The 24062-nt window shown below is 42.3% G+C and overlaps 1 protein-coding gene across 4 annotated transcripts; it reads right to left on the bottom strand.

The window, feature by feature from the left end:
* Nucleotides 1-328: 328 nt before the first annotated feature.
* On the bottom strand, nucleotides 329-23608 carry LOC148322435 (heparan sulfate glucosamine 3-O-sulfotransferase 6-like). 4 transcript variants are annotated; one of them, XM_088316602.1, is made up of 7 exons: nucleotides 23472-23608; nucleotides 20455-20535; nucleotides 15358-15440; nucleotides 14336-14451; nucleotides 14142-14247; nucleotides 11607-12451; nucleotides 329-2170 (listed from the first exon to the last, which is right to left on the bottom strand). In XM_088316602.1, exons 6-7 carry the CDS (start codon nucleotides 12065-12067, stop codon nucleotides 1552-1554), a joined length of 1080 nt encoding a protein of 359 aa, XP_088172728.1. In that variant the 5' UTR covers nucleotides 12068-12451; nucleotides 14142-14247; nucleotides 14336-14451; nucleotides 15358-15440; nucleotides 20455-20535; nucleotides 23472-23608; the 3' UTR covers nucleotides 329-1551. The 4 variants fall into 4 exon arrangements, with proteins under 4 accessions (XP_088172728.1, XP_088172729.1, XP_088172730.1 ...); XM_088316603.1 differs by lacking the exon at nucleotides 15358-15440 and having other exon boundaries at nucleotides 14336-14456; XM_088316604.1 differs by lacking the exon at nucleotides 15358-15440.
* Nucleotides 23609-24062: the final 454 nt, after the last annotated feature.

The following is a 24062-nucleotide window of genomic DNA, read 5'->3' as shown; positions in this document are numbered from 1 at the left end:
GAGCCCCACTCCCAGATGTTTTGTTCTTTTTATTTGTTTTGTGGCTTTGATGCAGGATAGTACGCAAGTAGTGCGCAACGAAAGGATGTGTTGCTCATTCGGAGCCTCATCTCGGTAATTAAAGGCCTCCGATGGTACATGCGGCTTCACTGTGTGGAAGTGTCACCAAGACACAAAGTTGCCCGAGTCGCGCCGGCCAAGAGATTGCGAGGCAGGACGAGCGGTTTTCGATTCCAATGCGGCCTGAAATGCTCTCGTGCGACTTTTTTTTTTTTTTTTTCCTGTGAGGCTGAGCCAACTTCAGTGAAATGAAACAGGGACGCTGGCGTTCGTGTAACAGAGAACTTTACTTTACAACACAGACAATGACAACTTGGATATGGAGTTTAAAACGAAACACAGTTGGCATCCTGTAACATAAAACAGATTTCCTTCCAAACGGAAAATGTGAAAATAACAACAGTCCAGTTAGGTTAATGCTGTAAACAAAAAAAAAAAAAACAAGATGGCGGTTCATCATTGTAAGACATTTTTTTTCACGTCTTGGTCTGTAATAAATATATAAAAATCTTTCATTTGTCTGTAAATCAACACAAACTATAAATATCAGCTTATTAAAGTAAAAAAAAAAAAATTCTACTTGTTTTCTCAACTCAACTCATCTCCGCTCGGTATGATGCGACCAAAAAAGCCAGCGAATGTTTGCTAAAAGAAGAAAGCGACGTAGCTCAGCAGCGTAGGCGGTTTTTACACGACAGCAAAGCAGTCGCATGTCAAGGTGGTTGTTACGATTCGGGTCGTAAATTAAAAAAAAAAAAAAAAAATTCATTGTCTGCTCTAAGCTCCGTGTAGGAACTTGTTTTTGATTTGGTTTGATTTTCGCCATTTGGGTCAATTGATGGACGGATATCAGTTCCCCTAATTGGTGGAATCGGAGGATGCTTCCCTTCTAAAGAAAAAAAATAAATAAATCCCACCAAGTTAAAAGGAGATTGTGCAGTTTTTTCCCCCAAAACATATTTATTGGAAAAAAAAAAGTCATCCCTCTCCGACACCTCCAATTTGATTTTCAAGAACCTCAGTCAGAAGAAACGCAGAGTTAGCAACATCTCTATTTTTCCATTTGAATCGACGGAAAATTCCAAGCAATAAAACGTCAGCGATGTCGTAAACATGCTTGAAGAATTCCGTCTCGATAGCAACTGTGGCTAACATTAGCTTGCTTACAGTGCTAATGCTAGCTTAGCGCGGCTATTTTGTTGCAACTGGATCGCGTGCTCTGCGAATAATTTTCACAACGACACACTTTCATAACAGCCAAATTGTGAGACGCAAGGTGGCGAGGGAAGTGAGGCCACATTGAAATCTTACAAGTGTTTAGTTTTTCTAAACTGCACACTCCCCTTTTAAGTGTCTCAAGGCCGCTTGGGACTTGAGGGAAATGGGGATCCTGGACTAGTCCTGAAGGAGGTCCACTCGGAGGATGCTGCGACTATCCTCCTATCTAGTTCCTGAGACAAAGTCAGTTTTTTTCTGGGCGACCGTCCCCTGTTAGTCCCATCCGAAATCTTGCCCGCTCATCTGGTAGAAGTGTCGATTGAAAGGTCTGTAGAAGTCTCTCAGTTTCTGCAGGACGCCGGTGGGGATGTGAGGGTGCGGTCTTCCCTTGGACTTCCCCAAACAGCGAGGCCTGCTGCTTCCCTCGGGTTTCTTCAAGCAGGGAAAACCTTTGGTCTGATTGAAGTAGAAGTGCTTCTCGGAAACGACCCGCTTCAGGCCCAGGAAGTCCTGAACCCGACCCATCTCCCCGGCGGGGTCGGACACTAACCGCTCGCCGCAAACAAAAAGAAATTGTGACAGGGGGAAATGTTGAAGCCAGTTTTCCAGATGTTTGGCGTAGAGGCCGATGCGAACGGCGCTCCATGACGTGTCAATCAGGCCCGTCGAGGCGTTCCTCAGGGCCAGGCTCTGGAATGAGGGAAGGCCCGGGTTTTTGGAAAGAGTTTGAGTGTAGTCGGACACAGCTCGTGTCACAGGATCCCGGACCACCACGATGAGCTTGGTTTGGCAGTTCAAAGTGCAGACGCGACTCGGAGCCTCCTTTGTCACAAAGTAGCTGGGGGTCTTCTCCATGGTGATCTGACCGTCCAGCGTCCGAGGCATCAAATTCCTGAAACAAAACAATCAGCGTTATACTCTCTTTTTTGATATCTACTATACGTTTTCTTTTATTTGGATTAGGTTTTTTTGGGGGGTTTTTTGTGCGAAGGGATTGGGCGGCTGGAGCCTCCCCAGGCTGACTCTAGACACACAAGTGGTCGCCAGTCAATCACAATTTGGAGTTTAGCCTCTGCCAGCCACTTGAAAGTCAACTATGTGCTTATTATGCTACCAACAGCCCACACTGGTCTTACGACTTTGAATGCGGCTCTGTGTGTGAAATGTAAATTCTGGTGCATATTCTTCTCAAAACGTTTTATTCTTTCAACTTTCTTTAGGGACACAACTCCTTAGTCAGGACTAAGTGTTGTAAAAAGTAAAAAAAAAAAATGCTTCAGTCTCATGAAATTTGCATGTTCATTGTGATTAATCTACAGCCAAGTTTTTGTCCAACTGAAAAAAAAGCGAATTTCCTTGAAAAATGTAGCCCGTTGTGAACTGAATCGCTTTTGGGCCGGATTACGTTTGAAAGTGGTCACCGGAAATTGGAAGCGATCCTGCTCCAGCCTCATGAAAGTTAGCGTACCACCAAGGGCCCAACAGATCATTTGGAATTCATTAAATACTTAATAACCACAAGAACTTTTGAGAACAACGGCTCTCAACTGTTGTCACTCAATAAAGAAAATCAGTGAATACAGCATTTCTATGGAGGAAAAAAAACATGAATGCAAAGCGATTAAATGAAAAACAGAACGTCGTATGCCGGTACTAAATGAAACAAGGACTCCATAGAATATTCTACGACAACTTTTTGGGTCCCGACCCATCAGTTGAGAATCACTGATCTGGAACAACCGAATTCCTTAGCAGGCCACTCGTTGCTCAAATTTAGGTGACAAAAAAACAAAACAAAAAACAAAATGGTGATCGCAAATCCGCTAAAGCAGGCGTGGGCAAACTATGGCCCGGGGGCCGCATGCGGCCCGTTAAACGTTTCAATCCGGCCCGCCGAACTTGAAAGAAATTAAATGAATAAACCTTGTTAATGTTTTATTTTCTAAATATTGTGTTTTTTCAAAGATAGATATATATTGTTGTAATGCGTTTGTTCACTTTCATTTAAAATCAAATGTATTTTTTCTCCCATGAGGTGAGGTTACCAAAACACTCCATCCATCTGCTTCTGGTCCGGCCCCTTGGTCAAATTTTAGAACACATTGCGGCCCGCCAATCAAAAAGTTTGCCCACCCCTGCGCTAGAGGGTAACAAAAACAAGCGGCAAAAGAAAACACTTGTCTCAAGCTATCGCATCGGCCTCGAAATGTTTATCACAGCCTCAAACCAAAATGACAGACAGAAGTCGATTTCCGTCTACTCCCATGGAAACATTTATGTTTAGCAAATGTTTCAGACGCTGCCTATAGCTCTGCTATAAAAATGGTTAAGGGAGGAAATGGGATCCTGGTTGTCACGGTTACGATAACAACAAGAACCGACAACAAGCGGTCCCGTCATGTTCTCCAGTCAAAACATGTCACTTGTCCGTCAAAGTCTGCGTTTCTTAATTTATTTACGTGATAGGACTTTTTTTTTTTGTTTTTTTTTTAACTCCCCTCTTGTTTTTTAAAGTTGGTCTTTGGCGTCTACTCGAGCTTGTGGCAAACTTTTGCCAGGGCGGGTGGAACGCACACGCTTCATTAGCGTGCACCACTTCAAAAACGGGGAACATCAAGAGATAACCTAAACACGTCGCTGCACATGGAAGCACCCCAACATTTGCTCTGATTAAAGCTGCATGGACTCTCGTGTGTTTTGCGCGGGGTTCTCACCCCCAAGCCGCACCAGGACTCTGCTCTGCGCTCCCCCCGCAGCCCCTGATCAGTGAAAACCGCAACGACTCATGAAACACTTAACGGCAATTTCCTACAGATTCCCAGCCTCTCCTCTGTTCTTCCAGCGGGAGCAAGAAAGGAGGGACCTTTCAGCACCCTCCACAAAACTGCAGAAAGCCCCACCGGCGTGGCCAACTGCTGAGCTCAGCCGGTCTTTTTTAAACACATGGGGTGCAATGATGAAAGACGCCTGCGTTGGGCCCGGTTCGGTGAGGTTATCGCCAATCACGTCGTCAATGAATTCATGTTTAAGATCATCAAAGTCGCATCCCCCTCGCTTCTTCGCAGACATTTTGTGTCACGTTCTGGACGCCAGCGATCTCACAAAGACGCGTGTGTTTGATTTTAGCCGGGGGCCTGTGAATTTTTTTCGGCTGCCTGTTTATTACGTGTAATGTGGTTTCCCCCACCCCACCACCCCCCCGATAATCCGGGATTCATTGATGTGTCTGCGCTCGACGCAGACAGAGCGTGTGAGGCTGAGCCGCCGGAGATTTCAGACGCAAATTGTTTTGGAATGAATGCTCCGCGCTTCGTTTTCTTGACACGTCCTCTGGAGTGCTGCTGGAAAAACTGAGCTTTCATGTGGCTTAAGTTAAAATAAATGACTAAAGAAGAAGCTGCTGTGTAAAAAAAACAAAAGAAAAAAACGTGCCACGTTTTGTTTTATAATCGGCGTTTGGCTTGAAGTGTCAATGGCGAGACGTCGTTCACTAGCAGCCATGATGGATGGAGGTTCAAGGGAAGTGCATTTCGATTTTGAATGTTATTGCGATTAAATAATCTGTGGAAGAATAATTCCTTATTCCCAACAACCTTGAAAATGTGCTTACTACTATGTCGCAATCTGTCGGAAAGAGAACGTAAACAATTCTTTGAAACGACAGGGGATTAAGGACGGAGCCTTGTGGGACTTTTCACACACATTTCAAGAATATGTTGCGTTGGTAATGGTATCATTTGCATCTCATAATTACAGTCACCACCCATGGGAAAAAAAAAACTGCTTGAGGTAATGAGGAGACGTTATTGTGTAATAATAATAATATTGAATAAGAACCAAAAAATGCAGACACCACTGAGACGAAAAACACTAATTACAGTTACCACTTATAAAGATTTATTTGTTTTAAGTGGATGATTCAATGCGTGATTAATGGAGTCATGGCGTCTATTAGGGCGGAGGCCACATACGGAAATACCGTATATACGCATTTAAGCATTATGATGGAAGTCGGTTAAATACAGTGGTGCCGTAAGATACACCTCACTGAAATGACTGGAAAATAATATTCCATAATATCTACTTTATAAAAACAGGGAAACAGAATGTAAAGAATGAAACAGTTGATGCATTGGGATTAATTCCCCTTCTGGTGTATGATATAGTCATGAAAATATAAGAAGAAGAGTTTCACAAATAAGAGACTCAGTAAGTCGCAGTTACATTAGTCAGTTTTTCAAAGAGGATAGAAAATATATGCTTGTGAGGATTGTTGTCTTGTCTGTCTGCATGTGCTGCTACCACATTTGTGTTACAAAAGTTGAGTCAATTGAGTCAACGACGAATGATTAAAGAAGGCAATTCTCTTTAGTAGCCTCGTGTAGTTACACATTGATGTCAAGTTTACCCAAAGTAATTTGAATTCCAAACTACTCCAATGCTCTCGGTGATAAAAGACCATTAATTGATTCTGGTCCAAGTACAGGAGCTGCAAATGTCCCATCGCCGCCCGTCTGTCCCCGCTTTATCTGTGTCTAATCAATATGTCTGTCTCGATATGATAGATTGCTCCCGGTGTGTGTGTCAAGATGCAGATGAGAACCTCCCCTCTTCCTCTCTGAGATTTGTCCTTCACTGAAGTGTCACTCGGGTAATTGACCATAAGTTTGTCATCCGTTGTCCTCATGACTAATGAATGTTGCGGGCCTCACCTCAATGTGTCTCATTATTTGCGTGCAATCAATAAAAGACATTTTGTCGTCATAAATTCCCTCCCGTATGTGGTGTCGCGAGACAAATGTGATTAATTGTGTGATTCATATCTTGTGCATGTTGTCACGCATGTAAAGCCACTCCTGTTGTGGGCTACATATTGATGACTTGGTGTCACATCAGCGGGGGGGGGGGAAGGGAGTGAGCCCAGCGAGCATTTTACAATATCAAGATTCCTAAAATAGTTGTTAATATTTATTTAATCTTTTTTATTTTTATTATTAGTAACATAAATAATTTCACATATACTGTATGGAATGGAATTTATTTGAATAAATAATTGGTACACGATTATTTGAAATGACAGGGGATTAGATACAGAGCCTTGATGTACTCCTCACCATATTTGCCAATGAATACCAGTTCATTAATTATAATTAAATAATTATTAATCATAAAAATTTTTAATTAACTATTTGACATATTACATATATTGACTTTTATTATTATTATTTTTTTTTATCCTCAATATGCTCAGAGAACAGTATGTGACAAAAGACATTACAATGTATCAAGGACAATCACACATCTTCGGATAATTGTCACTGTTGTAGACACACAATAAGTTGTTCACTTAAAAAAAAAAAAAAACAGCCACACCGCCTCAAACTGCCTTCCGTTACTGAAAGGAACCGAGAACCTGACTTAGAAGATCACACAATTAGAATCAGCTAATGTCTTCTGCGGTCCCACGGTCACTATTGGTGGAAAAGCAGTCCTGTAATTAGGTTAGTAAATCGTCATTATGAAATGACTTGAAGCGACACGTAAGTGTTGGATCACTATTTGGCAAGTTCAAGCAACTTCCACCCTTTATTCATTTATTCTGTTACCATTACATAACGTCGCTAGGGGTGACTGTATTGCGGTACATATTGCAGTATTGTGATATAAAGGAATATGCCTTTTCCATCAAGGTTTATCTAAGTTATGTTTTAATCAATGTAAGTCATATTTTTTTTGCCGATCGATATATTATTGGATGTACTTGTTTTAATGGTTGACATGTGCATGTAAAATGATTAAAATAGTTCATTTGAAAAATAAAACAATTAATTTTTCTTTACTATACTGTAATTTAGATATAATTAATTAACCTATTATTCATTAAAAATAAATGAATAGATGTGTATTAGAAAATTAGGATTGGAAAAAGTTCATTATTCTAAATTTTCTAAATGTTTTTATTCAAAATATATGATTTTATGAGATTTTTATTTTTGGGTTTAGTATGTCAAAAAGCTGCTAACAAATACTACAGAACTCTTGAGAACGTAAACGTTACTTCAACTATCTGTGGCTCCTGTTCTGTACGTTTCTGATTTGAATCAACACTAGTACTGGTTTCATGCTCATGATCTTTTTTTTGCCCTTGTTTTGTGCTACCTTGACATACATTTCCCCAGGAACGGATCAATGCGGTCTTATCACCCAAAGCTGACAAAAGGGAGGCTCACTGTAAAGATCATTTGTAACTAACGAATCACCAAAGTACAGCTGAGGCCACGCCCCCTGTTTAAATCTCATTTATGACATCCTCACAAAGTAAAGCGCGACAAACACGTACAACAGCCCATACAGTTAATTTGAGGAAAAACGATCTTGCAGTCGATTGCGTTTAAATGCGCCGAGCCAGTAAGTCAGCAGCATGACGACTGGAAAACACTGCCGACTTGCCGCATTAGTCTGGAACTCCCTGCTGTGGAGAGGATGTAGTGCTTTTCCTCCCTCCAGTGATACCACGCTGATTAAACTACTGATACTCCGAGACAGTCTGGATGGCCAGATTAAATGCAGACCCCGCAAACGTGGATGTGGCTAAGAGACTTCCTGCCCAAAAACATTATGGCATCCCCCCCTGAGGTCCCCCCCCCCTCCCGTTGCGCCTGGACAAAAGGCATTCTGTGCAAGTCGTTGAGCTGAAAAGTGGTCTCAAAATGCAATTATAATTTCATTTTCTTCAAAGAAAAACACAGTGATACAACGGGGGAATTTTGTCAGACAAATGGACCATTTGGATTTATAGAATACCTTCTGCTTTTGCCAGACGTCTATTCATTAAGAGAGGGTGGAAAATCAGACAGGGAAAGAGTGAATCCAAGGCTGCGTATTTCATTGAAAATCTTGAGGAAGTGGTGGGTATGCCCAATCATAGTTGCCACCTACACTGCAGTTATGGAGGTACAGAAGTTTGTCTCAACAGGAGGTGTACTTCCGGAAGGATGTAATAATATTTTATAATCGCCCGCTAATGAAGGTAATGGGCAGGATACGGCAAAAGGCTGCAGATGTGTATGAATTCATTGTTCATGTTCATATCAAAGAGTGAACAGCTGCATATTTTTTTTTTTTTTTTACTTGAAAAATTTGGCATCAACATTCTTCATATGCTTCCACTGTGTCAGATTTAATTGATGGCAAATATATCCCAGTTCAAGTACATAACAGTAACGTCGCAAAATTAAATGTAATGGAAAAAACAAAACTTGCAGAGACAAGTGGCGGTCCACAAGGATCTTTCCTCTGACATCTATCATTTAGATAAAAAACAAAAAAAACACAACAAAACAACAATTATATTTGTTGCTAAATTTTTCACCAGTTATGGACCTAAAGTTAAGCTTGAGGTGCAGAATGGGTTCATGGTTAGATTTTTGAGGATAATTTTGAGGTTGCAGATACTTTATTCTTGTGAATGAATTAAGTATCTAACTATCCAAAAAACGCTTGGTTATTCCCACTTCAACATTATATCAAGACTGCCAAAATGTAATGCATCTTCTTTGTCTCGTGCTTCACTGTTGGCATCCCTTTTGACTTCCAGTAATTCATCGCTTCCATCCCGTTTCTTTCCTTGCCTAGGTCATTATTCCAAACTAGAGTGGCACAGCTCAACTCTTTGCAAGAACCAGAACCGCAAACTCTCGCTTTATTATAATATCCTCCATATGGTGTATGAGTTTGGCCATATATATAAATATATATATTTTTTTATCAGCCTTTTAAGCATCACATAAAGCTCGAAGTCCAGGAAAAAACTTTGCCGGCATTTAAAAACATGGCAGGTCTGTTATACCAATAAGATGCTGGAATTCAGTGAAGTGTCCAAAATAGCACCCTGGCTTAAGAATTTATTGAACCTGGAACTGTAAAAAAATAAAATGAAATTCAATTGCCATTGCCAAAAGTTAACAGTGATGTGAAAATACATTCCAAAGACTGATGATGGATGCAAAACTATTACTTTGAATGATAAAATTGGAATTTTTGGGAATGCTGCGATATGATATTTGATTTGATATTTTTTAAATTTACATGGTTTGGCTAAATAACATGTGATCTTTATTTTCGATTTAGTTTTACACAACTTGAATGGGAAAAAAAGTATTATAGAGGACATAGCATTTATATATCACATGGTCCAACTAATTTCATTGTGCAAACCCAAATTTAAGTGACGCGGATTATTCCTGAAAGCGGAATCGATCTCTCTGCTGATTTGAATAAATCCCTCTGAAGACATTTGTCATTTTCGTCAGCGCTGACATTGCTGCTTGCCCTTAAAGGACTTCCTCTGTGTTTTAATAGCACTGCCATCAAAACGCGACCTCCAGTGTCTAGACTGGAGGTCGGACAATTGACGAGCTTTCAAAAACATCAATGAGCAAGTGAAATATTATGGAAATTGCATTTCTGCTATTTACAATTCTGCATCTTTAATTAGGACTCGCTCTTCCTTATGAACTAAAATAAAAATAAAAAAATTGACAGTTACTTTGAATAAGGTGTGAATAAGGTAATGAGCCACATGCTGCTTCACCAAGTCTGCACATGTTGTTGTCTGACGGATATCAGACTGCTGTGGAAAGGTTTTTCCTCAACTGTCCACCACCTTCAAACTCAAATCTCAACACCAGGCAAGCCCGGAAAGTGCGAGCAAAAAGTCAGCTAGTTACAACGCACATAAACCGATTCCTGCTAACAGAGGCTGGGAGAAGAAAGTGTGACAATGTCAAGCGAAAGGTGGATTCATTAAAAAAAAAAAACTGAGAAACAAGTTGCAAACGTGTTAAAAAAAAATGTGTAGTAAGCAAAACAATGTGATGCGTGCATTCAGCAACAGTCAAAGTATTTCCATGTGTGATGAAACTGCGAAAAAAAAAATGCACCTCAAAAACTTCGACACCTCGTCTTATCTTAAGGCGCTTCGTATGCACTGTCCTCCACGCTCGTTATTAAGATCATTAGCGGGTTCTTCGCAGGTCCTCAACTGAATTTGCCGCACTCCCAGAGTTCGATCGAGAACTTCCTGACAAGCTCCAACAACATGTGGAGATGATCACCATATCCATGGGAGAGTTTTGCAGAAGCAACAGCGGCCTCTATTGCCACCACTTAGAATTACACTAAAGAGCGAGCCAGCCATTTTCTTGTCCGTGTTTGGCTGACAAATGCCCAAAATTAAAAGAGATTGAGATTTTTTTTCTTAGTTTTTTTTTTTTAATTAGTTTATTTTTCATGAGTTTTTATTATATTTTTCCCCTGAAAATGCTTTATTTTGGTTTCATTTTTATTAGTTTTAGTGTTAGTTTTGTTTTACTTAAATTGAGTTTTTGTGGGGTGTAAGATAAAAAAAAAAAAATTTAAAAATTAAAAAATAAGGATTCCACCAAAAGTGGTTGCACAAAGTTGAAAGCGGAGCCGATTGTCATCCGTCAAAGTCGGGTGTTAATTGCATTCAGGTCGAAAGTGTGTCAGACGAGATATCCTGATGTGTGTGATGTGTTTGGATGACAACGAGAGATGATGGTGTCAAAAATGATGAAGTGCTCCCTCTGGGGGATTTGCCATCTTTGGGAGGAGAATATTGGCGCATGATGATGATGATGATGAGTGACTAAATCGGTCTTGAATTGGCAGGAAATATCAGCGCTATCATTTCCTGCGATGACACCCAACGACACTCAACTATATGTCCGTAGCACTTTAGCCATTTGCGCTTTTCTTGAATTGTACCAACATCTTACATGATTTCATGAACACAATTGCTTCATTCGTTGAGCTGATACTGATCGAAAAATTCAAAATATTTAAACCCTTAATAAAATCTAACACATTTGCAGGCGGTTGATACGAGAGACTCTCGGGCCACTTCATTAGGTACACACACAATCTAACAATTTATTTTCTATTTGGCGCTTGTGAGCTGGACTTTGGGGTGAGAAGCAGGCCGCTAAGCGCAAGGAACAACCACAAGTCCACCGTGCCAAACATTCTAATGGGAACCATGCAATAAAAGAACCATATACAAAAAAAAAAAAAAAAAGGATCTGCCAGTAGAGAGATCATAATACTCGGTTAGGAATGAGTCCATTTAATAAAATGCTTATTAAACGGGTTGTTGTAGGAGACACAAATAAATCTGTCCTTGACATTAATGCGAGTCAGAGTACTTTACTATTTAGAATTATGAGAGGAACTCGCGCACGTTTTAAAGACACTGAGCGGTGAGACAAATGTAGAAATGCAGCGTGGGTGTGTCACGTGTATCATACCTGTACCACTCGAGTCCCTTGTCGTAGAACCTGTCAAAGAAGTGAGGTTCGGCTCCCACGGCTCTGACGTCCGGGTGGATCCGGAGGAACTCGAGCAAGGCGCGGGTTCCTCCCTTCTTCACGCCGATGATGATGGCCTGCGGGAAGCGTTTGCTGCCGAAAGTGTTGGACACGGGCATGTTGTTGTTGTTGTTTGTGTTGCTGCTGCCGCTGCTGTCCTCCAGGAGGCTGCGGGGCTGCATGGCCTGCAGCGCCTCATCCGGGAACGCGCTTGCGTTCCCCGGCGCGGGTCTGAGTCGCTCCAACAGGCTGCGACGCTCATCGTCCACGTAGGAAGTCCTCGGAGCCGAGTGGCAGATTCCCGTGAGGCAGTAGAAGAAGTAAGTGAAGATCAGGAGCATGGTGAGGAAGGACAGCGCCTTGGCCGAGTTGAACCTGACTCTGCATGCACTACATCCCATGAGTGGACCTCCTGCGCGGTGCCGAAGGGCCACGGCTTTGACAGCATGCTTCTTTCTAGCCTCCCAACATCCGGCGGCGGTGCACTTTGGGCGCTGACCTGTTGCGTCAAGAGGAGGCGAGGAGCAGCTTGCGCAAGTACGCCAAACAAACTGCACATCGGTCAAACACGAGCCGTGCTTTCAGGTGCACTTGCGGGCTGCTGTGTGTTTGCACTCTGAGCTCCATGTGCTCATCTCCCGTTCAAGGTTTCCTCTCTCACTCGCTCTCGGTTTGTTAACCTCCCCCCTTTTTTTTTTTTGCAAAGCTCCACCTTCCTTGCACTCTGATGAACACCCCCCAGATGCGGCAGCAGCAACAGTTCTGAGATGCACTCTGTACTTTTTCTGTGAGGGGAAAAAAAAAAAGTACTTAATCGTTCGCTGGAAGATGTACAGACTCTAAATAATTATCAACAACAGTGAGATGAATTTGAACTCTCAATTATGGACGACACACGTTTGATAACATGGCACAAGAGAAATAAAGAACTTGTCGGCATAGAAAAGGGTTTCTCTCCGTAAATAACTTGCATCGGCTGCGTACTGAGAAGATAAAAAAAAAAAATGGAAGTGAAATATTGCCATCGCTTTGCTGACTTTGTGAAGTGGCGAACAAAAAAATGAAAATAAAATAAATAGATCGGTACGCACCTTTTAAAGATGGACGCGGCAAAAGGATGGCTGAAGGGGAGTCCACTTCATAAATGAGAGTTTTGTTTTTTTTTCAAATAAAATTGAGCCGTTTGCATGCGTCCTCTTCTAACTGTGGGTGTGGCCTCATTTAGAATGAACCAATCACATTCAAACTCGTGTTAGATGAGAGTCAGCGCACCCTAGACACCATTTAAAGTACCGCTCTTAAGCCCTAAAAGAAGTTCTAATGTTCTAGTAGGCTTTTCCTGGACTTTTTTTTATTTTTATTTTTATTTTTATTTTTATTTATTTATTTTTTTAAGTTGAAGATAGCCAGCCCCTTCATGAGAGTGCCATGCTCCTTTGAAACATTAATGGTGATTTTTAGAACTTTCCAGGTTCCAAAAGGTCATTGTCACATAAATAAAAATCTGAAATGATATTGATTGATCTATTCTTAACGGGGTAAAAAGTTGAAATTCCCAAACGTCACTTTGCACCTGCAAGACTGATAGCTCACACTCATGGCTTCTTTTTTCATGCTTTAAAGACTCAACACTGCACTGAGGTGACAAATATGACAAATATCCAAGCACTGTGGCTGCAATTGAGGTGGGACAAACGCACCACTTCAGACCAATCACAGTCAAGTGTGTTGCACTTTTCGTGTGAGGAGAGGAGCCATGACCCCCCCACCCCCCTCTCTCTCTCTCCTGCTTTCCTCGCCGGCAGAGCTGCAGCAGGTTTCCAGTTTCCTCTGGCGATGCTCAGACTTTGAACCTGACTAAATGACCGTGTGAATGGACGAGGGGGCAGAGAGTGGAGATAGATATCTGAGGAACAAGTGCATGTGCGCGCGCCTAAGGCCGAGCTCTCTTCGCGCACTTGATAAATGATTCTGGCAAGCTTCTATGGGGCTTTCTAATTGAGACCCCCCGCCCCCCTTCTCTCTCTCTACAGATTTGGCCTTCTTCCTTAGTTTAAAAAGCCAGAGGGAAACTGTAAAATTTATAAAGTTGAGCATCAAAACAAGTGTGATTGCAGTTCTTTTCGTGAGATGATGATGATGTGTTGCCGGGGAAGAAACAACACAAAACAAAAAGTACGACCACGTGACCCTAGCAAATATAGAATAATGATATGTTTTGAAGAACGCACGGCCATTGTAAATCCATTCCGGCACGGAGGAATTCGCAGCGTTGGACGTGAATGCCTTGGCTGGCACGCGCCGCCCAAATGAGGTCAGGATGGAGCGTTTGCTTTCATCACGTCTTTTATTTGCGTTTTTTTCCCCCCTTTATGCTAATTGCGCTGTTTCGGGTTCGGGCTGGCTAATTTAAAGAGCCAGATTGAAGAAACAAACATGCAGCAGCGGCAAAGGAAGAGGATGCAACAGGCTTACCAAGTGGTGCGTTCAAGTACAGGCTGTGTCAACTATCTGGCCCGCAGGTGTGTTGCACGGCCGCATTCTCCGCCTCTGATGGAGCTCTCCTTTCGCCCCGGGCGCACTACATGCCGTGTACACGTGTCAGCTATTATGGCAAATTGCGAAATGCTGGAAGAGGGAGGCGGGGGAAAATAGAATGTTCCACTCACCGTCTGAAGAAGCTGTTGACCATTTGCGATAGCCGCAAGATACGCAACAGGATCCTTAAAGCCGCCATGAGTGATGTACGGGAAGCGCCACTCCTTTTGCGGTCGGAGGGGCACGGCTGCGCTTTACGGAGATGCAGTGGGAGACACAGAAGTAATGGGACACATTATCGTGACGCCTTCAAATCGTGTTTGTGTATGACTGAGATGACTTCAGCTGTCAAAATGTCATTCGACGAAAATTATCATTGGGCAACCCAAGGCATTTTTTTTTTTCGGGGGAAAAAAAGAAAAACACAACATAGTCAACAAACAAGAGTGTTGTCTCGATTCAACCTTTGCGGATAACCGTGACCTCAATGATTGGCAATCTACACAGAGATAAAAATTGAAAATAAAAAGATGATTTTTAGCAACTCTATTGGTAATTAGGACGATATTCCGAATGAGAAATATTCTCACAATATCGGGCTAAAGCTGCGCAGAAAAAAAATATTTGACAGTTTTTGCTGTCATATTAACACTGGTCAGTGTTACATTTAAAAAAAAAAAAAAAAATTCAGAATTTACTTGCAAATGGGCACAGCCCATCTGCCTAGTTACCGTTGCCGCAGTCAAGTACGCTGTTGGGTCACACTGCTGAAATTTGTCTCGACCTTAAAAAAAATAGACTGAGACAAATAAATGCATCATTTTTTTTTTTTAAAGATGCCTTTTTCTATTCATTAATCAATATGAATGTTTCAGTGGAGCGATGCGATTCTCCGAATAAAGTCCGAGCAGTTCAAGCTTAAACGCTCACGTCGCAGTGCTTGAAGTGCGTAACTTGTAAGATGCTCCACGACGGGGCCCTCGGGTGGAAAAGAACACAAAAGCTACAAAGGCAACAAGCCGGGAGCCTCACCCAAACTTTTTCATGTGCATTCAAAACGGGAGCACGGCGATAAGAATGATGGATGGACGTGCAGAACGAAAGCACCCTGATGTGGTCCCCCCCCCCTCTCCCCTCTTCTGCATCTGCATACCTCACACAGGTGCGTTCATCGACAACACTCAGACTTCACTTCCTGCTTTATGGAGACATCAATGCGCCAAAAGACGATCATCGCTGGAGACGAAGAAAAACATGAACAGCCTTGAACGTATTAAACGGCGGTAAAAGCCACAGAAGTGAAAGAACCTCTCATTGGGCATGGAAGCAATTTAAATGTAAAGAGGCGTTTTGCTGCGATCCGATCCAACTTTACGGGACGGGCTGAAACCGGGAGGAGATAGAAGCAAACAACTATGCGACTCATAAACAAAAATATGGGCCGCCCTCTGTCAACCGCTATAGAAACCAGCTGCACTGGAGCAGTTTTCATGCGCGTTTGATGTTGGCAATAAAAAAATAAAATAAAATGCCTTTCCAGAGTGCAAGTCTGGGCAGGAGCACCATTTTTTTTTTGTACTTAAAATTGTTATTTACCTTCCCTCTTCCCGGGATTAAATCTTTGCAAGAGTTTGAAGGGAATTAAGCGGAGTGACAATCATGTCATCACGTGGGCTGCACAACTTTTGGGAAATGCCTCATCTTCTAATCCGCGGCTTTTTTTTTTTTTTTTCTGCGGTCCAAGAGGGATCCGGATTTTGGCTCCTATGCATACTTGGGTGTATAGGAGAGGGGGGGGGTGTGGGCCTCTTGAGTGTGTGCATGACATAAATGAGTGAAAGGGAGTAAGAGGGAAAAAGAAAAAAAAAAGACACGTGATTAATTTGGTAGTTTTGTGCCTTCTAGCCTTGTTTGGGGGATTCACAGAGACATGTGGCTGCAAATCTTAAAGGTAGTCTTCTCATTATGACGTTTTTCTTGTGGATGTGTGTGTGAAGGCCTATTGTTGTGCTGGATGGAGCGTTTTGTGGCGGCCAATCCCACACTCTTTCTCAAATGAGATAATTGAAGGTTGCTTTTTTTTTTCATCTTCTGAAATGTTGATTGCCCTGACGTCAGATTTAAAACCGCAGCCCAACCTTTATTGTGTCACTGTCACCAGCCGTTCCTCCCCCCCCCCCCCTTCCCACTCTTGTGCACTTGGAACAACATTTTCTTCCCATCTTTGCAATTCAACGAGACAACCGACGTGATCGAACACTCCTAGCGTTCAAATTCAAGCCTCGTAAAGACGATCATCATCATCATCAACTGAACTCCAGTAGCGCAAAGGATGAAAGTGCTGCGGCCTAGTCGTCACGGTGACAATTACAAAAGGAAGTGAAAATGAACAGCAGCTGCACCGTGCCAGCTGTTTTGTATTTGAATGAAAAAAAGGAAATGTTTATAAATCAACGAGGGACAAGTGAGTCAAGCGGCAAATGTGATTCAAGTGAACAGTGGTCGCATACATGATGTGAGTCATACGGTTGCTCAAACTACTCTGTGGGCCTCGCATTCATCAACCAATCGTTTTGTCAAATGACAAAAAAAAGATGTTCTCGCAGGAATAAGATATATAAATAAAATACAGAGATTCGCTGAAAACACGTAAAGACTGAGGAGAGATGTCTGCATAGTAGTAGTATGTCCCTACTCTGCCCCCGCAGTCATATGGCGTTCCGCAGGGCTCAATTCCGGTGCGCCTGCTGTTTTCATTGTATTTGCTGCGCCTGGGTTCCGTCTTAAGGGAGCATGGTATTTCATTTCACTGCTATGCGGATGACAATCAAATCTATGTCCCGCTAAGCAAAAAGGATGCTTTCTCCTTAATGCCGCGTTTGTCCTGTCTGGAGGGAAATAAAAGCCTGGATGGCACTTAACTTCTTGCACGTCAACTAAAAGAGAAGTCAAGTTATGGTGTTTGGTACCAGTGGGTCTTGAACGTTTCATTCTGTAGACTTGGGCCTCCTGGCATCTTATCTCAAGTTGACGGTCTTGAATTTTGGTTTTGAATTGGACAGTGATTTTAAACTGGACCGGCAAATCGAGTTGAGAAGACTAGTAATTGCATGTGGAGATATAGTAATAAACTCTTTTTCACCATTTCAATTTTCCTGATTTTATTCTTCCGACTCCGGCTCATTGTCCCTGTGTGGAAAAGTCCCGCAACACGTTAGGATACATTCCACCCACCTGATGCTTTAAGCAGATATATTTTGGTGGCTTGACCGTGTTATGCGTCGACATAAAAAGATGTTAGATGAGCACGGCATGGTTTCAGCACATTCGGCGGACACACCCAAAATGTTTGAGAGTGGAGAGAGCGACTTGACTTTTCATGATTTTGAATCCTCATTTTATATACTTGGCAATTTTCTTAATCATTCAAATTTGGGAGGTTATCAACACTCTTCTCTGGGGTGTGTCAAATTTCAAAGACATTTATTTTAACTTAAATTTAACTCTTTCATGTGCAATACATTTAATATTGTAATAATGTTCTATATTAGCGTGCCGTCTTAATGTTCAAAATGTGCAAAATGTTACAGCGGAACAAAATAAGCCTTCCCACGCTTTCACCAGTCTAGACCTCCACCCTTCTCATCCAATGATGGTCACTTCCTGTCGCAATATAACAAGTATGCCAGCCTTGAGGATGTTTAAAACGGAGTCCGCAAACCAACGGGTGACATCATATTTCTACAACCGCTTCTTTTCTACGGCCTATTGTGTGATGCCTCTAATTACTGGGCAATAACACCACAGCACTTTGTCTAGCCACTCGCTGGAGTTTCCCAAGTTTTTGTCATTCCAGTCTGTCGAAGCCAGAATGTTATAGAAGGGAGCTGTCACTATTAAAATGTAAAAAAAAAGGGGGGGGGGACCTGTTGGTCGCGCTTCCCTTGAGGAGTCGGGAGAGAATAGTATCAACTGTCCTGTAATATCTGGCAGACGAGCGAGGCGCAGCATATGAGTTTGTGTGAGTGTCAAAATCGCTTCATGCTGCAGAAACAGGAGATGGGCTTCTACCCCGTGGGAATCGTCTGCATTTCAAAAGGAATGCAAAATGATGTTCGACTCAAACGAGCAAACTATCAGCTTGGGTGCTGACAGCGGTTTTGGCCAAAGGCAATGCGAGTGTACCAAATATGTGACCCACCAGTGAGAGAACGAAAACAGGGCGGCTGGGAAATAAAAGCAGCTTCAATGTTCAATCATCGACATCAAAAGAGATCATCTGTTTATGTTTTTATCCCGGGCATCAAACCGGCAATTTGTGTTCGGCAAACACAATTAACCAAACAGATGTTAGTATTACCCACGTCAACATTTTTTTAACCAGATTGGCAATCACATGAAAACTTTTCAGCGGTCTAAATTTTCTAACTAACAACCCCGCTAACCTCTTTTAGTGGTAGAATGAAAACAGATCCTCATCTGAAATCACGACAAACAATTGAGCGTCTTTGTGTGTCTTTTTCATTAACACGAGCAAACAGTGGACGAGACGAACGTAACACGCCAGTGAGTCCGTCTATTATTTGGCCTGGAGCGTGATGATTGGTGAAGCCAGTGGGCCGCGAGTGTAAAGAACTGCTGCCTTTGCGTTTTACAAAGAAAAATCATTTACGGGGGACGGCACGGCTCGGTAGCTTGTGATGGGAAGACGATGACGACCCGCTCGGTATTTTACATACAAGTGTCCGCCCAATAACACTGGCGGAGTTTATGACCGTTGGCGATTTTGAAACACTGCCACGGACTTGAGTGCCGTCGTTGTGATTAATGAGGCCCAGCGCTCTACTGTAAGGGACGCTCAGTGAGCAACAGGCTGGCCAATTATTATATATTGTGCATTAAATGGTAACGTTGCTGCAATGCAGGCGAGGGACAAGTCAGGCAAATAGCAATATGGCCACGGCTCTTCAAACAAGCACTTTGCAGCAATGCAAAGGAAGGAGGCGGCATTGTGAAGAGCCTTCATATTTATGCACAAATCTATACTATTGGTCATTGCGTGTGTTATTATTTACAAATTACCAACCGATCTCAAGTGTTGAAAAAGGCTTGCTCTCTTTGACGATAAAATGTTGATGATTCAACAAAAATGCCATTTTTTTGGAGGGTTTTACTAAAATGTGATGATTTTGAATATACAAGGATTTCTCCTGACATTTATTTGTACCATAACAAAAACATACACAGTATGCTTCGGACTATAAGGCGCACCTGTATATAAGTACATATATAATTTATCAAATAAAAAAATAAAAATAAAATATACAAGCCGCACCAGACTATAAGCCGCATTTTTCTATGTTGAAAAAAATGAGTTGTTTGGTGCATGCACAGAACAATTTTATACTGTGAATGCATATAAAGGTACATAAACAGATTCTTAAAACAGTGCCTTTTAACACGGCAACAACTTTAAATTAAAACAGAACAGACCCAAGAGAAAAAAGAAAAAAAAAAATCGAGATTTATTTAGCGTATTTTCTGAACTAAAGAGTGCCCCTAGTGGTGAAAGCAAAATTCACAGAAAAGCCGCAATGTTGTATTAGATGCATGCTTCAAAATCTAGAAAAAAAAGTAGTGGTTTATAGTCTGAAAAATACGGTATGTTAAAAGAAAAATCATAATCACCTGAGAATCTGAATTTTAAAAGTGCAGGGGAAACGATAACAGAGTGCTTTATCTGAGTTAGCAAGACTCAAATTTAGTATCTCCATCCCTAACAACATCAAATTTCATCTGTGTATCCCTTCAAAAATCCCACCGGTAATCAAAACAAGATGCCTTCACTTTCAGTGGATGTAATCGCGACGATAAAAAGACATCCTCGTTCAGAATCAGTGCATCCTTAGGGTGAGAAATCATTCCCACTGAGTGCTGACAGGCGATCAGAGCGTGTGTTTGCCTTTCTGGCACACAAAGAAAAGAAGGAGAAAAAAAAAAATCCACCGGAGCAGAACTGCACTTTATGTATGCCAAATGTCGAATGATTTTCTGACATGTAAGGGAAAGGCGATGATGGATAACTGAGAACTGTATTGTGCTTTGCTTTGCTGTGTGTGTGTGCGCGTGTTGCACAGGAGGTGCCAAGGGGCATAAAGCTGCCCCCCCCCCCCCACACACACACACACCTGCTCAAGATGTGATGATCACACAATCGACAGTACGATATTTGTGTGCACAAGTCACTCACTTTAAGGTGCAATCTCACTCATCGGCTCTTCCTTTTGCATTTGTTGAAGTTCAGACGGACAGCACGGCTCCCCACGCTCACCTATTAAAAGAAATCCGAGTCAGGAAGTGTCTACCGCTGACATTAATTATAATAACAACACTGCAAACTTTGTCTTGGGATGATAATCATGAAGGAGCGCTCACGTCTGATTTTTGGGCTCGGCCTGTTTTAACAGCGCCAGACAACACAATAAAAAAAAAAAAACGTGTCGTGTGAGCGTGCTATTCATTTTGTCAGGCTGATTATGAACAAGCTAAAAAAGAAAAGAACGATGAAACAAAATGCTCATAATTGTTCTTAACAGTCATGTTGTTTTCATTTTGTGGCATTTCTCTCAGCTGCACCGCTTCCAGTATGAACATGTTAAGATTTTGTTCCCATTATTTCAGAGCAGTTGTTATTCCCTCGACGCATGTGTTCAAACTAATGTTTGGACACGACAAATAATTCTCATGACAGTATTTTCCAGCATTCTGTTTCTGTACAACTTGACATTTTTAGTCGCATAAAAAAAAAAAAAAAGCAAGCAAGAACCAACATGGTTAGCCAAAGCCAAGCCAAAACCTTGAAGTGCACATCTGCTGCAAACTCAAGATATTTAAGGCTAATTTCTCAAAAACACACCCTTGACTTTTTTGTTTTTTAACCCCAGGCGGTAGGTATGCAGTGCATCTCATGTGGCATACACTCTGGCATAACTACCCCAAGATGAGAGAGGATGAGCAAATTGCAGGGTTGGCTTAGTGGGTGGCTGAAATTTGGACGGGGTGGGCCCGGTTGCGGGAGGACCGAACGTGTCACTGCGCCCATTTGTTTAGCCTGTACGAGAGTGCAAAAAAATGTGTTAAAAAAAAAAAAAAAACTCAACATTTTTTTTTTTTAATTTTTAGGGTGTTCAGAATGAAATGAATGACGCATTGAAAATCGTGTCAAATGGGAGAGAAAATCATTTAAAGTGCATTTGATTCAGACCAAATCAATTGTTCACATTGTCTCTTTGCTAATGTCTAATTTTTTTTTTTTTTTTTAGTTCATCTGTTTATGTAGACCTGCTCCAAAAAAAAAAAATCTACACAGTATGCAACCAAACAGCCCCTCAAGCGTTTTTTCTTCTTCTTCTACAGACATTGACAAAAAGCACAAAGAAGAGCATTTCTTTCAGGATTATCTTTGCCCCCTGCTAAAACCGCCACCCCAACCCCCCTCGCCCCCCCCCAAAAAAAGATCCCTGTGTAGTCTGTGATGAGACCAGGATAAAAGGGAGCGTGTGGGGCCCACAATCAGCCACTTTTGTCCTGCTCTGAAAATAAGAGCCCGTCTCCCTGATCCGCCAGAACAATACCGGTACCACACTTGACTTTGAAGCGCTCAGGTGGACCTGTGCTGTTGTCTGGGCATGAGAGGAGGGGTGGGGGGGAATAGGGGGGGGGGCAATCTTCTCCAAGACAGATGAGTGAGGAGATAGTGAGAGACATTTGCAAACACATCCATGTCGTTGAAAATGCCGCCGGTGTTACTGAGGGCACAAGAAGGAATGCGATCAAAGTGACAAAAAGGTCAGCAAAGTTATGCGCTTGCGTTCAAATGAATTGTCTTGTTTATATGCTAAACTGGGAACCGTTTCCATCACTTAAGTGCTAATTGGTGGAAATGCACAACTTGTTGCTGAAGGGGGAAATCCACGTTGAGGGTCCAATTTTATATTTAGTGTTCAGAGTCAAAGGATCCTAAAGCCATCCACTTGGTCCTGAAAAACATTTTTTTTTTTTTTTGCTATGATTCCATTTTTCAAGTCCTCTTTTCCGACCATGTGCTGTCCTGACAGCGACACTAAAAACTTGGGAGCCCCTTCAATCTCCTCCAGTGATCTCCTTTGATCCGCAGCAAGAATCTCACTGTATAAAAAGCCCCCATTTATCTTTTTCTTCATTACGCCGAGTCCAAACCCATATGGAGGCCATTTTCACATAAGAGGAGGTGTTTGGCTTCCTCTGGCACGTTAATCCTCACGCCGAGCTTCTCCACTGCGCACAACCCACAAGATGGTTTTCAGTTGACGTGAATTGGCGTGGCATGGAGTTATTCTACAGGAGTCAAAACAGAAGCAGGTGCGACCGCTCATAAACAGCCCGGGTGGACGTGAGCTGCTCATAAATGTTACAATCAAAACAGGCTGCCTTGTGTACACCATTGTTCGGTGGCAACCTCCAGGCTCGGCCCTCGGCCCGCCGGAATCCTCGACTGGTTTGACGTAATTACCGAGCCGCGTTCAGGATGAGCCTCAGAGATCAGTGGAAGGGGGGGGGGGGGGGGGGGACAAAATAATGTGTTTGCAATCCAAGCCTGTCTCGTGATTTTCTATCAGAGGATTACCACTTCCTACTTCCTGTTTGCTTCCTCTCGGCCATGCAGCTGCCGAGCCGATGCCAGCCCGAAAGAGTGTTCGACTGCAGATAGCGACCGTTAATTGCATCCCACGCACCGCACCGCACCCCTTCCTTCTTTTTTTTTTTTTTCTTCTCTCCCCATCTGTCATTGTCACATCTGGTTTAATTTTGTATTTTTGTCTGCCGGGTTTGTCGCTACCTCATCCAGGCTTCACCCCCGAGGACGATAAGAAGTCTGTGTGCCAGCTGTGTGTGGCGACTAAAGAGGAACCACAACAGAGACATCTAATCAGTGGCAAGGAAGGTATTGCCAGAGAAATGAGGCGCTCCCGGGCAAAATTAGGACAAGACGGAGAGGACAATCTTAGGCCATCAACTGACGACTCCTAATAGACTACAGATTGAAATGGACAAGCTTTAAAATATACAGGGTGTTCCGGACGTCATTACACACTTCCTCTTTTCTATTTCGTTTGAGGAATCACTCGTTCGTACAGTACATGAGGCCAACAGCATTGACAGCTCAGGCTATGCAGATTTTCTCAGCGTTTCATTCCTTCGCCAATTGGAGCATTGCAAAATAGCTACCTGGCAAGACGTTTTTCTGTCCTCAATTGCAGTTCAGCATCAGGTGGTCCAAAAGTAAAAGCGCAAAGCCTGTCCTGTCAATCCATGACGACTTCACGTCTGTCCGAATGACACCTGAAACAAAATAGAAAACAAGTTAAGAGTTGATGGACTTTCTGTACAACTTGTATTCACACATAAACAGTAAGTGGAAAGGATTACAAATACGAAAGTCTTCTCCTTCTTTTAACTCTCCCAGTAAAACATTTTGGAGTGAATGTACATTTTTGTGTACCTGTACATCTCATACAGGGACATTTTTTTGAATGCACCATGCCACAATACAATGAAGTGTTCCTGTTTAATAGTCCACAGGTGTTCCCACACCTGCTCCTGCGCCTTTGAACACGTGCCCACATCCTCACTTTGTTTGGCATTCAATCATGAACATGTGTTCTATAAAATAAAACAAAAAAAAATGCAGGCTTGCTCGTCCACTTGGAAATCTTTGCTGGGTTGAAAGATAACTAAAGAGCATTGAGATTTCATGGTGTTTATTAAATACAGTTTGTGGCCTGATTGGAGGGAATGTTACATTTCTCTCATTACTGT

This window comes from Idiotropiscis lumnitzeri, chromosome 15, assembly GCF_059441095.1.
Source record: "Idiotropiscis lumnitzeri isolate Australia: NSW breed Sydney's pygmy pipehorse chromosome 15, RoL_Ilum_1.0, whole genome shotgun sequence".
Lineage (NCBI taxonomy): Eukaryota > Metazoa > Chordata > Actinopteri > Syngnathiformes > Syngnathidae > Idiotropiscis > Idiotropiscis lumnitzeri.
Note: the sequence above shows the minus strand (reverse complement) of the source record. Positions and strands in the feature narration are given on the sequence as shown.